The following is a 15,215-nucleotide window of genomic DNA, read 5'->3' as shown; positions in this document are numbered from 1 at the left end:
ATGGCAAATCACAATATGGCACTTTATATCGGATTGGTTACCGCTACTCAAATGTGGCCCTATGAGCCCAGGCAGGAGGAGAGCAGAAGTCTGAGGCCGCGTACACACGCGGGGACTGTTCACCCAACTTTGTCCGTCAAACAGTTTCGGCAAACAGTCCGCTCAAAATTAGCATGGACGGACATGGCCACACACGACGGATGAACAGTTTGCTGAAACCGTGCGTGATGACGTGAACGGCACGTACGACGGGACGAAAAATACGACGTCCTATACACTGCATTATAACTTTCGGCGTGAAAATCCTTTCTGAGCATGCGCGCAACTTTGTTTGACGAACAAGCCTACACACGCGGGGACTGTCCGCTGAAACAAGGTTTCAGCGGACAGTTTTTCGGAATTTCCGAAAAACCTTGTTCAGCGGACTGTTCGCTGAAACTGTCCGCTGAAAGCCCACACACGAGCGGACTGTCCGCTGAAACTTGGTTTCAGCGGACAGTTTCAGCGAACAGTCCCCGCGTGTGTACGCGGCCTGACCCTCCTTATGTCAGACCTTACTCTTCTGTCTCCTGACACTACAGGCCCAACTAAAAACTCTGTATTCAAATCAACATTCAATAGATCAGCCCCCAAGGTAAACTGTCTCACACACCCACTGCATATACAGAGCCCTGAGTATGTGTGTGCATGCCCATATGGCACTAGTAACTTCAGTCCCTTTGAAGAAGGATGAGCCAGCTACTCTCGTTGGTGCACTTAAACTCCTGAGTAGCAGAGCCAAGCAACACAACTGGCCCGGATCCTCAAGTAAAGAATGTAGGATCTTCCTCAGCAAGGTGAAAGGACAATGGTGTCTGTATACAGTGTCTCTCTATCTGAATGGCCTTGTGTCCTGCGGCACTGCAGGTGTCAGCAAGGTGACTAAGAGCAATGATATCTGTATACAGTGTGCATACAACTCTATCTGTCTGCAATGTCCTTGTTTCCTGCAAATGGGTAAAAGCCCTCTCACCCAATCCTGTGGTCAAGGCCCAAATGCACGTCCTGCAACAGGCAGGCTCTTCTAGTAACCCGACTGGTTTCCTCACACCGGAACACTTCACACCATCGTTGCAGGTGCATTTGGACATGCAGCTGGGATCCCCCTCTTTCAGGCTGGATGTCCCAACTGACTGTGGATGCCTGAAATCACGCGGATGGCTTACCTGGGTGGCAGCACCTCTCCCCTAGGTCTACTCTTTTTCTGTCTTGTGTAGTCTGAGAAATCTCCTCAGATCAGCAAGATGGAGTCTCTAGTTTGCTTTTCTCCAGAGCATGCTGCCTCTTGTAGGTCCATACAGGTTAATCTGAATGTGAAACTTGAGTCCTGGGACTACAATTCCCTGTATGCTTTGCTCCCTGGTGGTAATTACTCTGCTGACAGGATGTAATGATAGTCATAGCTGGCACTAGAGGGAAACAGTCTCACTGCAACAATGTTACAGAGTGTCTTCTGATACTGCAGGTAAGATAGCCAGCTCCCTGCTACATTCCGCTTCTCAGATAAAAATTTGGCCTATTCTTAAATTGAGGTCTTTCCTCTTTGGGAACTTGACGTCTTGTGCTGTCAATTTCACAAAAGCTCCTCACCCTTCCTCCTTTCTTTCTCCTTTTCCTCGTTTTTCTTTTCTTTTTACCCCTTATCATCTAGGGTATCTATTTTTTTTCTTCTACAACCCAGAAAAATAATACTTGGTATGCTTTGATGGTTAGGTGCGACCACTGTGGGGAAGGGGCAAAGGGCCCTTTAACAAGTAACACATACAGTGGTGTGAAAAAGTGTTTGCCCCCTTCCTCATTTCCTGTTCCTTTGCATGTTTGTCACACTTAAGTGTTTCGGAACATCAAACCAATTTAAACAATAGTCAAGGACAACACAAGTAAACACAAAATGCAATTTGTAAATGAAGGTGTTTATTATTAAAGGTGAAAAAAAATCCAAACCATCATGGCCCTGTGTGAAAAAGTGATTGCCCCCTAAACCTAATAACTGGTTGGGCCACCCTTAGCAGCAACAACTGCAACCAAGCGTTTGCGATAACGTGCAATGAGGCTTTTACAGCGTCCTGGAGGAATTTTGGCCCACTCATCTTTGCAGAATTGTCCTAATTCAGTTACATCAGAGGGTTTTCGAGCATGAACGGCCTTTTTAAGGTCATACCACAACATCTCAATAGGATTCAGGTCAGGACTTTGGCTAGGCCACTCCAAAATCTTCATTTTGTTTTTCTTCAGCCATTCGGTGGTGGACTTGCTGGTGTGTTTAGGATCATTGTCCTGCTGCAGAACCCAAGTTCGTTTCAGCTTGAGTACACGAACAGATGGTCGGACATTCTCCTTCAGGATCTCTTGGTAGACAGCAGAATTCATAGTTCCTTTTATCACGGCAAGTCTTCCAGGTCCTGAAGCAGCAAAACAGCCCCAGACCATCACACTACCACCACCATATTTTACTGTTGGTATAATGTTCTTTTTATGAAATGCAGTGTTCCTTCTACGCCAGATATACTTGGACACACACCTTCCAAAGAGTTCCACTTTTGTCTCATCGGTGCACAGAATGTTGTCCCAAAAGTCTTGGGGATCATCAAGATGTGTTGTGGAGAAATTGAGACAAGCTTTGATGTTCTTTTTCCTCAGCAGTGGTTTTCTCCTTGGAACTCTGCCATGCAGGCCATTTTTGCCCAGTCTTTTCCTGATGGTGGAGGCATGAACGCTGACCTTAACTGAGGCAAGTGAGGCCTGCAGTTCCTTGGACGTTGTTGTGGGGTCTTTTGTGACCTCTTGGATGAGTCGTCGCTGCGCTCTTGGGGTAATTTTGGGTGGCCGGCCACTCCTGGGAAGGTTCACCACTGTTCCATGTCTTCGCCATTTGTGGATAATGGCTCTCACTGTGGTTCGCTGGATTCCCAAAGCTTTGGAAATGGCTTTATAACCCTTTCCAGACTGATAGATCTCAATTACTTTCTTTCTCAATTGTTCCTGAATTTCTTTGGGTCTCGGCATGATGTGTAGCTTTTAAGGATCTTCTGGTGGACCTTACTGTGTCAAGCAGCTCCTATTTAAGTGATGCCTTGATTGTGAACAGGTGTGGCAATAATCAGGCCTGGGTGTGGCTATAGAAATTGAACTCAGGTGTGGACAACCACAGTTATAGTATGTTTTAACAAGGGGGGCAATCACTTTTTCACACAGGGCCATGATGGTTTGGATTTTTTTTTACCTTTAATAATAAACACCTTCATTTACAAATTGCATTTTGTGTTTACTTGTGTTGTCCTTGACTATTGTTTAAATTGGTTTGATGTTCCGAAACACTTAAGTGTGACAAACATGCAAAGGAACAGGAAATGAGGAAGGGGGCAAACACTTTTTCACACCACTGTATGCTTCACTCCCCACCTCATAGTGGTTCTGTGCCTGTTAGTTTGTACCATTTTTTTTTTCCCTTTTGGTATGCGCATAACAATTATTTTATTTTATATGTCCTCCACACGATGCAGGATTATATGATGTAGAGGCTACGGCTCAAAGTTTATAGATACTTTATACTGCTGTGCTGGTGCCTGGTCTGTTATTTTATTGATATCAACTAATTCTCTGTTCATGTTATACACAGTTCTATTAACGGATATCATTGATTATGGATTGTCATGTTCATACTGTCATGTTTTGCCGCATGCCTTAAATAATGAATTAAAAGAAGAAAAAGGGTTATCTTTACAAATCTGCAAATCAAACCTAAGACCTAAATAACTCTATGTACAGAAATCCTTTTTGGCAGTATTGTAAAAATAAAAGAATGAAGCATTTATTAAAGTAAGGAGAATAAAAAGAACTTAACACAACATCATAATAAACAAATATATTATGAAGTTCTAAATCCTTACATTTGTCTATGCCATTGCAGGTTTTAAGTTAATTAAACTGTTTGTATTGCTAACAAGAGGTGAAAAGGGGTGGTGCACCAAACCTTTCCAGCTTTAATCTGCATATATCAACAATGGGTGCATTTCCTTTTGAAGGTAGTTGCTACCTTGGTGAATGAGAAACTCATTTCATGGTTGTTCTACTGAAGAGATGGATCATTTATCACGCAAGCCATCTGAATGTACTAGCAGGGGCTCACTTCTTCGAATGGTGTTGCTGTTTTTTTTAAGCCAATATGTCATGACAAGGAATGTTACTGAAGGTTAGTTCTTTTTAGTTCTTCTATATAGAGATTGTAGAGTTGATTTACTAAAGGCAAATAGACTGTTCACGTTACAAGGGACCTAGCTACCCCTAGCTTAGTGATTGAGGTGAAGCTCTGCTGACTTCCATTGTCCAAGCAAAAATACTATTATTTTATTTTTCTTGTATGTGATTAGGTATTGTTTTCAAAATAGAAACATAGATGGGTAGAAGAAAAAAGACCAAGTGATCCATCAAGTCTGCCACATGTTTTTTTTTTTTTTTTTTATTGTATTTTGTCTGAGTATAGATCTATGTTTGTCCCAAGTTTGAATCCACTTACTGTTGACTGACTCGCTACCTCTACTGGAGGTCTATTCAAAGCTTTACCTACCCTTTCAGTTAATTAATCATTTCAATATTTTTATTGGAATCTTTAAAAATGTATTGACAATGCAGAACAAATTGTTCAAAGGCAGGGTCAGCTAAATACCACCATTGCAGGTCTCTAAATGTTAACAACACCCAAAAGATAGGGCGGAAGTGCCTGCCAGATATAAAACACATAGGTGGTATCAAAAGAAAAAGTGAGGAAAGAAGGCAAAATAAGATTAAAAGAAGAAAACAAATTAATACTTTGAGATTACCTTTAAACTTTCATCCAGTTCGTTTGAGGTCATGTTCCCATGTTCTTTATCTTACCTTCTTATATAAAATATACTAAAAAATACTGAAAATAAAAGTAGAACTATCTGTGAGTTTGGTGATTTAAAGGCATATAAATGCATGTACAAGGATTCATTTAAGGGGTGGTAGTAGAATTGTTTTGTATCAAAGTCCTGTACAGAAGTTTACATATCCATACATGTATAAATGCAAGCTCTCATAGAAACAAAGAAGAGCGACTGCAGGAGAAAAAAAAAAGTGGACCATTGAGTCTGTCCATTTTTTATTTATTTATATATTTTCTTCTTTAACTTCTTTGACGGAGTATAGATCTGTTGCCAAACATGTTTCAATCCACAGATTGTTAACTGCCACACTACCTCTCTGCTGGAAGTCTATTCCAAGCATTAAACTACTCTTTTGGTAAAATAATACTTTCTAAGATTTGTTTTGAATTTTCCCCCTGCTAGTTTGAGGTCATGTCTCTGTGTTCTTGATCTTGGATGCATATACTGCCCTCCTGAACATTTTTCACCCCCTTGATCTATTTAAAGGTTTCAATTATGTTTCTCTATGAACTATTTTATGTATTTTGTTTATGGGGGATCTTTCTGCCAGATCATTTGGATCATTATGGCCTATGTTAACTAATGTAAACTTTTATAAGCTTTCAATAAATCTTGATTGTGAAAAAGATTGTTGCCCAATGAAGCCTGAGTGTTTCTAGATAGTACATCCTGTTGCTTAGTGGTGGAGCTGATGCAGACTCAATAAGGGTGCCCATAGTAACTTCGGATGACTTTCAGGATGATTGCAAGACTTACGAGAAGCTTTGTTGTGCAAAGGAGTCGCTTGTTGTGGCAAGATAGAGGCATTTCATTAGGGTTTCGAGCTGACTTAGGTATACTTTAAAAGTTGAAAGCAACATTTTCAAAATCCGGTTTCTTTTTTAAAGAAGTTGGACAGTATTACAACAGGACAAACAAACAGCACAAATATAGACAGTGCTTAGCAAAAGCTATATGGAATTAGATTTATATTACAAGCTGAAAAGCATCCCGAAAAAAGGTCAGGAAATTCAATTTACAGGTTACATCAAATCAAATAGAGCTTCCTTTCTCAGGCTACCTGACATGTTCTGAGAGCAATTAAAAGGGAAATCAGTCTTTGTGTGCAAGGAATCTCTATTCTGAATACATAAGATGATGTGCAAATTACTAGCTGGCTTACAGAAATGATGGAGATTTTTCATGGGTCTTCTTTTTGTCTGTCTTGCTTTCATGGAAGGTTTGATGTTTAGCTGCCTATTTTAACTCATACAAAATGGCACACTGAAAGCCAGCCATAGACACAAAATGATTCTCTGCCAATCCAGCTATTTTTGGTTGGATAGGATGCAATCTTATCCACAGGTGTCTGATGCTTTTATGTCTCTGAGGGAAGCAATCCTTTTTATTTGTGAAATTCTTTTATGCTCTCATGCATTTCTGCTTGTTTACCTCCCCCCACTTCCCACAACCCTGGTCCATTTGGTGAAGCATTCTTGACCAAGAACAACTTTGAACTTACATTTTTCAACCCAAAATTGATCATATCTACATGCCCGGCCATTTGATTTAATTCTATGGCCACTCTTAAAGTTCACACCAATGCATTTTGTCATGTTTTTTGCAGAAAAACAGGACATTATTTTAACATGGGTCCCTATGAAATACATTCATATCAATGCATTTTTGTGCCTCTGCATTTTTGGAAAGGGTTAGGAACTTATTTTCAAATCCAAAACAGTGCTTTTTTTTTTTTTGCTTTTTTGGTTCAATAGTCTTCAATGTTCTCCATTGAAGACTATTGAACCAAAAAAGCAAAAAAAAAAAAGCACTGTTTTGGATTTGAAAATAAGTTCCTAACCCTTTCCAAAAAGGCAGAGGCACAAAAATGCATTGATATGAATGTATTTCATAGGGACCCATGTTAAAATAATGTCCTGTTTTTCTGCAGAAAAGCATTTTTAAATGTGCCTAACAAATTTTCAAAAAAACAAAAACCAAGAAAAAAGCAAATCGTGTCAAAATCACTGTAAAAATACAGAAAGCACAACAAAAAGCGCTTCAGAAATGCCAAGGTTTTTTTTTTTTTTACCCTAATGCATTCGCTGCATCAAGGTAAAATACCTTGCAATGTCTGTCCCCCCTCTCCCTAACACTTACCAGAATCTTTTATCGATCCAGAGGTCTCTTTTCTCTGGTTTTGGACCACTTTTTATGGTATAAATGTGAATGCTTGTTGTGTTGAATGCAATACTTTATCAGTACTTTATGTAGATGAAAACATTTTAGCTTTTCTGACAAAATTACAATATGTAATTGTTGACATTCTTGTCAAGCATCAAATAAGGCCTGGGTCACATCTATGCATTTTTTTGTGTGTTTTCAGTTTTGCAGAAACACACTACAGTCCATTTAGCATGGTTTCCTATGGGTCACATTCACATCTGTGCATTTAAGACCCCTTTCACACTGGGGCGGTTTTCAGGCATTTTAGCACTAGAAATAACCTCTAACGCCTGAAAACTGCCCCCCCATTCATTTCATTGTGACTATTCACACTCGGGCAGTGAGCTTGTGGGACCTTCTGAAAAGTCTTGCAAGCAGCATCTTTGGGGTGGTTTCAGAGCAGTGTTTTCCAAAAGTGTGAAAGTAGCCTTAATGAAAAGGGCCAGCAGGTTGTGTTTTTGTTTCCATAGACTTCAATGGATCAAAAATGTGTACTGGAATATGCATCAACCGCAACCTGCATTGGTGTGAACCAGGCCTAAAAGTGTATATAAATGCTAGCAATAAACTTATTCATTTAATCTTTTATTTTATTTTATACTGTATACCATTGGAAGCATTTTGTTATACAGTGCCTTAAAGTATTCATACCCCTTGATTTTTTCCACATTTTGTTAATGTATTTTATTGGGATTTTATGCAATAGACCAACACAAAGTGGCACATAATTGTGAAGTGGAAGGAAAATTATAAATGGTTTTCAGAATTTTTTACAAATAAATATGTGAAAAGTGTTCCGTGCATTTGTATTCAACCCCCCTGAGTCCATACTTTGTAGAACCACCTTTCGCTGCAATTACAGCTGCAAGTCTTTTTGGGTATGTCTCTACCAGCTTTGTACATTTAGAGAGTGACATTTTAGCACATTCCTCTTTGCAAAATAGTTCAGGCTCTGTCAGATTGGATGGAGAGCATCTGTGAACAGTAATTTTCAAGTCTTGCCACAGATTCTCAATTGGACTTTGACTGGGTCATTCTAACACATGAATATACTTTGATCTAAACCATTCCATTGTAGATTTGGCTGTATGTTTAAGGTCATCCTGCTGGAAGGTGAACCTCCGCCCCAGTCTCAAGTCTTTTGCTGACTCTAACAGGTTTTCTTCTAAGATTGCCCTGTATTTGGCTCCATCCATCTTCCCATCAACTCTGACCATCTTCCCTGTTCCTGCTGAAGAAAAGCATCCCCACAACATGATGCTGTGACAACCATGTTTTACAGTGGGGATAGTGTGTTCAGGGTGATGTGCAATGTTATTTTTCCACCACACATAGTGTTTTGCTTTTAGGCCAAAAAGTTCAATTGTGGTTTCATCTGACCAGAACACTTTCTTCCACATGTTTGCTGTGTCCCCCACAAGCTGGAAATGGGACTTCTTATGGCTTTCTAACAACAATGGCTTTTTTCTTGCCACTCTTCGATAAAGGCCAGATTTGTAGAGTGGGTGACTAATAGTTGTCCTGTGGACAGATCCTCCCACCTGAGCTGTGGATCTCTGCAGCTCCTCCAGACTTATCATGGGCCTCTTGGATGCTTCTCTGTTTAATGTTCTACTTGCCTGATCTGTCAGTTTAAGTGGACGGCCAGGTCTTGATAGGGTTTGCAGCTGTGCCATAATTTTTCCAATTTTGGATGATGGATTGAACAATGCTCCGTGAGAAGTTTAAAGTTGGTAAACCCTGCTTTTAACTTCTCCACAACTTTATCCCTGACCGGTCTTGTGTGTTCCTTTTGCCTTCATGATGCGGTTTGATCACTTAGGTTCTCTAAGAAACCTCTGAGGGCTTCACACAACAGTTGTATTTATACTGAGATTAAATTACACACTGGTGGACCCTATTTACTAATTTGGTGACTTCTGAGGGCAAGTGGTTCCACTGGATTTTAGTTAGGGGTATAAGAGTAAAGGGGGCTGAATACAATTGCACGCCACACTTTTCAGATAATAATAAAAAAAAAATGAAAACCATTTATCATTTTCCTTCCACTTCACAATTATGTGCCACTTTGTGTTAATCTATCACATAAAATCCCAATAAAATACATTTATTTTTCTGGTTTTAACATGACAAAATGTGGAAAATTTCAAGGGGTATAAATACTTTTTCAATGCACTGTATCTGTTCAGCAAGTGCAAAAAATCTGTAGATCTTGCCAAAATCCAGTGGGTTTGTAAACACAGGAAGTTTATTACTGGCAGTATCCCCAGGTGAAAGTAAAGGGTAAAAAGTTAAAACAAACAAACAAAAAATACCAACAAACAAATATAGCCACCATATAGAAGGACTGGTAAGAGGCAATATATTCCATTTTTATTCTTTAAGCTTTCCTATTGCTACTACCTACAATGTATACACAAAAGAGATCTGACAAATGAGAATATTTTAAAGTGATTGTAAAGTCCTGTTTAAAAAAAACAAAAACTTGTTATACTTACCTCCGCTGTGTGGTTTTGCACAGAGCAGCCCAGATCCTCCTCTTCTTGGGTCCCTCTTCTGTGCTCCTGGCCCCTTCCTCCTGTTGAGTGCCCCCACAGAAAGTAGCTTGCTCTGGGGGCGCACCAGCCAAGTCACAGCTCCGTGTGTCTATTCAGATATGGAGCCCCAACCCGGGCCCACAATCTCAAAGTGTACGAAGTGTAGGTATCTCTGTCCCCAAATATTTGACCGAGCGTGATTGCCAATGAAATGGGAATTGTCTCTGAAGTAGGGACTCTTTGATCGGGTGGAGGGAAATGTTCAGGGCTTCCGTTTTTGTAATATTTAATTTGAAGTTGCTAACCTGTGGCTGGGTGACATAGCAAGAAATAAGTCGTCTGCATAAAGTGATAATTTGCGGTGTGCCGAAGGCATGGGAATCCCATGTATGGTGTCATTATTTTGGATAGCCTGGGCTAAATGTTCGGCATTGAGCGCAAACAATAATGGTGACAACGGGCACCCTTGTCTAGTACTGTTTTTAATCTCGAAAGCCTCCGAGGATTCTCCATTGGCCACTACCTTAGTCAATGGATTGGAGTAGAGTGACATCATTTTGTTTAACATTTTCGGGCCCTGGCCTATCTGAAGCAGTGATGCATGTAGGAAGAGCCAGCTTACCCTATCGAAAGCCTTCTCGGCGTCACATGCTTACAGGCATGTTGGAATATTGTGGCGTTGGACATATGATATTAGATGCAGGGTTTTCGTAGTATTGTCCCAAGCTTCTTGATTCAGTATAAATCCTACTTGGTCGCTATGAACTAGGGATGGTAGTAAGGGGGCTAAGCGGGTGGCTATGATTTTAGAAAAAAGTTTGACATCAACATTTAACAGGGATATGGGCCTGTAGTTGCTGCATTGAGAGTGGCCCTTGCCAGGTTTGGGTAATACTACTATCTGGGCCTGGAGGAGTTGTGGAGACAATGAGTGTGTCTCATCTATCTCCTCAAATGCTCAAGCCATTATAGGGGCTAATTGTTGCACAAACGTTTTATAAAATTGGGGGGTATATCCGTCTGGGCCTGGACTCTTACCAGTCTTAAGTCCTTTAATCACGGTCAAGAAATCTGAAGTAGTGATGAGTTGTTAAAGATTGTCAGCTTCTGCTGGAGATATTTTGGGTAGGGCCGTGTCTTGTATATATTGGTGCAAGTCTGAAGTGATCTGGGTGGGTAGTGTACTCTGTGTCTTGAGTGGGGGAGGTTGTAGAGAGAGAAGTGGTAATCCCTGAATTCGGAGACTATCTCAGAGTTTTTGTGCTTTTTTTGTTTGGCTGGGGAAATAATGTAAGGAATGTTTTGCCTCTGTTCTTACCCTAGCCAAGTGTTTCCCACATTTATTTGCTTGGGAATAATGAATACGGTGACCTTTATTGCAGGCAGTTAATGCTCTGTCTGTAAAGAGTTGAAACAGGTCTCGTTGAGCGTTGGACAATTCCACTAACGTCTTGGGATCTAGTGTACACTTGTGTGTGTGTGGAGTCGAGTATGGATATCAGAATCATGAACAAACGTTTTATGTCATCCATGCAAGCTCTTTTTAATCTAGCACCATGTTGGATAAAGATCCCCCTAAGCACGCATTTCAGGGTCTCCCATTTGTTCATGGCAGAGGTCTCGTCTCTAGCGTGTGTTTGGACAAAGTCTGTGATGGCTTTAGACACTGCTGCCTCTGTAGTGAAGGCACAATGCCCATCATCCTTTATAACAGAAAAACAAACATCTGAAAAGGGGAAGACCAACAACACTCCAGAGATTTTGTAAGTATTTCGGGCCTTCTATCGGGCTATATAGAAGTAGGACAAGGGATCAGGAGCAGAATATGAAAACTTTTTTTTGTATCTATTAACTTGCCAAAGTTGCCAGATGACGAGAGGGAGATATTGGAGAAACCATTAACACTGGAAGAACTGAAAGATGCAACGGAAAATCTCTCTAATAATAAATCTCTGGGGTCAGATGGCCTACCAGGAGAAATCTATAAAACTTATGGAGATATGCTACTTTCTGACCTCCTAATGGTTTTTAATCATGCTTACGAGTTGGGGTCTTTGCCCCCTTTGATGAATGAAACTGTGTTTATCTCTATTTTGAAACCTGGTAAAGCTCAAACAAGGCCTGATTCATATCGCCCAATATCTCTCTTGATATCAGACGTTAAAGTTTTGGCAAAGATAATGGCAATTAGACTCTCAAAATATATCGGTTCATTAATATATCGTGATCAATCAGGGTTTATCCCTAACAGATCAGTAGCCAATAATATTAGACGTTTATTTTTAAATTTACAATTACCTATAGATAATACTGGAAATAGAGCCATTATGTCTTTGGATGTGACCAAAGCATTTGATAGTATTGAGTGGAAATATCTATGGACCGCTTTAAAATATTTTGGTATAGGACCGAAATGTATAAAGTGGATACAACTATATACAGCTATATAATGCTCCTCAAGCTTCACTTCCAATAACGTTAGTATTGTTCAGATCACATTAGCTTAATTTGTTATAAATCAATCTCCTCATCCCCGTCCGCCCCCCACCCCCACATGAATGATCATAGAGTAAGTTACTCGAGTCGAGCCAGCAATGCCATATTTTTTTAAAAAATTGGGGGACTCCTCTATGTTTGTATAGATTTTTCTTAGTATATAATTTATTTTATTAACCCATTGTTTATGGGTTGGTGGTATATTAGCAGTCCACTTTTGTAGAATAAGTTTGCAAGCAAGTTAAAGAGCTCTGGTCCATATTATATGCACCTCTACTTCTACTCTAATTTGGGGGTATTTATTATTTATGACCATGATATTGTATTTAAGGTTGAGAATACTTTCTCCCAGTATCTACAGAGTTTGGGACAACGCCACAGCATATGGATCTGCCTGGCAATTGAATAACTTACTGTCTGATGTTGCCTGTACTGCAGCAGTGTCTTTTTTTTATTTATTTTCATTTTTACCATGCTTATTCCATACAAAACAAAGATAATTAGTTTTAAATGAATATACAATAAACAACATATCGAAAAAATTTACAATAATTTCATTTTGTTTCTTAATATATATAAGTACAAGTAAGAAAAACAACAAAGACATTAAAACAACCCAAAAAAAACAACACACTAGACTAAGTTGACATACCAATCGACAAACAGACAAAGGCTGTTGAGTCTTTACCGGGGGAATGACCAGACGTGGGGGTCACTCGCCCACCCGTGAGTCTGGGTCAAGGGGAAAAGTTCAAAAACCAAGGTGAGTGGATAGGACAAACTCACCACTGGCTGGTGGGGGGTGAAGTATCATCCAGCTGGAGATTAGGAGGTTCACAAGCGGGAACGTTTCTTTTTGGAGAATGTTTCTCATCCAGAAGAGAGGGGGAGATTTGGGGTCACTGGGGGAAGGGGTCAATCCGGTATCTGTATTTGTGGGAGTTCAAAAGTCCCTAGAAAGTTAGTCAGCTCCCCCAGGGTGTGGAAGATGGCTGATTTGCCATTTTGGGATGCAGAAAGTTAGAACGGGAATCCCTATTGGTATTTGATCTGCTTGGTTTGTAAAGCATCTGTTATCTATTTCAGGGCTTTCCTCATGAGTAGTGTCTGTCTCGATAGGTCAGTTAGTAGCATAACAGGGGTATCATTGAACATGATGGACTCTTGGAACGAGCTGCTTGCATGATGTCGATTTTCTCATTGAAAAAATGTATGCGGCAAATGACATCCCTGGGGTAGGCAGGGTTTGGGTTGCGGGGTCCCAATGATCTGTGGATTCCATCAATTTTGATCATAGTGTCTTTGGATTTGTTCAGCAGTTGATTAAACATAGTTGCGGCCGCTATTGCTAAATCTTTGTCTTCTACTGTTTCTGGCAGTCTGCGTATGCGGATGTTGTTGCGACGGCTACTATTCTCTTGGTCATCTAGGCCAATTGCTGAATTTGGTTGGTGTGCTCTTGCAATATAATCTCATGTTCAGAGATTCTGGAGGCAGACTCCTCTACAGTGCTCTCAATGTCTTCCAGTCTGTGGCCTATGTCTTTGCGGAGGTCACTGATTTCCCTTCTGTAAGTCCTCACTAGTCAGCTGATGTAGGATTCTATGACCTGCTTAGTGGGAAGGGCTGTAATGTAGGCCTCCATGTCCCAACATTCCCCCTGACTATGGTGATAAGGAGATGGGTTTCTGGAGTGGAGGGATGTCTTGGAGGGTCAGGCTTCGGGTCCGAGGACTGGAGTGAGTGAGGGGAATGCACGGCTTGTACCTTAGTTGCTGCGTGTGCAGCTTGTGCTGCTGTCAAGTGGGTCGCCGCCATCTTGGAAGCTGCCGTGGCTTTGCTCTCTGGGCCTTTTGCGGGAAAATAGCTGCAGATTTCTTTGGCTTTAGGATTCCCCCGAGGTGCAGGGGGGGGTGTTGATAGACCCTCTCCGGCTCATATGGTAAGCCAAGGAGGTCTCAGTCTGTGGTGCTGTGCTCTTGAAAGCGGACGGGAGCAGGAGCTGATCTCTCAGGTGTCCTTTCTCTCCATGCGCCAGGCCACGCCCCCTTCCCCTCCAAATAAAGACATTCATGGGAGTCAAGAAACTCAAATTTACAAGTTTATTTAGAATGTTCATTCAAGGGGGGGGCGTGACCGGATGTGTAAGGTGTAAGGTGGAGTGAGGGATGTGAGACGCCGTGTGTTACCTCCTCCTGAGCCCCATGAGGAGAGTGTGGCGTGCTTGATGTTGTGGCTGGACGCACGGTGAGGAGGGCCGGAGTTACTTGTTGAAGCCGGACGGGAGGAGAGATGATGATATACGTCCGCATTATGGAGCCGAGCTAAGCCGAGCCCTCGGGGAGCAGCGTTCACTTCCGGGTCCCGAGTCCCTGACGGAAACGACCGAGGACACACGAGGACTCACGAGCACCCCCCAGCGCCGACCGCATCAGAGCCACCGAACCTTGCTGACTCTCGCTGAACTACGCTACATACAGCTGACAACAAGTGGCTCTCCCCGCCCGCCCGCAAGCCGAGACAGAAGAAGGGAGGTAAGCGGTGGTGTGCGGGGGGGAGAAGAAGATAGAGGAATGAGGTGTGGCAAAACAACGCTGCGGACATAGTAGACATTGTGGTGTCTGAAATCAGGCAAAAGTTAACAGGAGAAGTGCTGGCTGGGGGTGAGGAGGTCCCTGAGCGTTTTTCTTTTTTTTCCTCTCCCCTCCCCTCTCTGGAATACATTGCTTTGTATTACTCTGTATTGCTCACCAGGACGTATTGCCTACCAAGATGAACGAATGGTAATCAAGCGGTGTATGCAATTAATTACCTGCTGTAAAGACAAGAGTTGGTGGCTAGTGAAGCCAGGAAAACTGTGACGCTGGAGTTGAATATCTGTGGAATGGCTATAAGGCAAGACCGCTGGTGCACTAAGTGATGTATTAAGGGATGGTGGTAGTCCTGAAAAACTAACTGATGTTCTGAATTAGGGCATGTGAAAAAACACCAGCTGTGAAGTAAAAAGCAGGGATTTAAATGTGACTCATGA

The 15,215-nt window shown here is 41.4% G+C and overlaps 1 protein-coding gene across 1 annotated transcript in view; it reads left to right on the top strand.

Moving 5' to 3' along the window:
- Nucleotides 1-4,119: 4,119 nt before the first annotated feature.
- PKD1L1 (polycystin 1 like 1, transient receptor potential channel interacting) overlaps nt 4,120-15,215 on the top strand; it is a 358,247-nt gene continuing 347,151 nt past the window's right edge. The window contains exon 1 of the mRNA XM_077491844.1: nt 4,120-4,231. Within this exon, the coding sequence (XP_077347970.1) occupies nt 4,120-4,231 (112 nt within the window). The remainder of the gene's footprint in view (nt 4,232-15,215) is intronic.

The sequence above is a fragment of the Lithobates pipiens genome, unplaced genomic scaffold (genome assembly GCF_037356315.1).
Source record: "Lithobates pipiens isolate NorthernLeopardFrog02 unplaced genomic scaffold, aLitPip1_a1.2 Scaffold_19, whole genome shotgun sequence".
Taxonomy (NCBI): domain Eukaryota; kingdom Metazoa; phylum Chordata; class Amphibia; order Anura; family Ranidae; genus Lithobates; species Lithobates pipiens.
The sequence above is the reverse complement of the archived record's forward strand: the minus strand, read 5'-3'. Positions and strand labels throughout refer to the sequence as shown.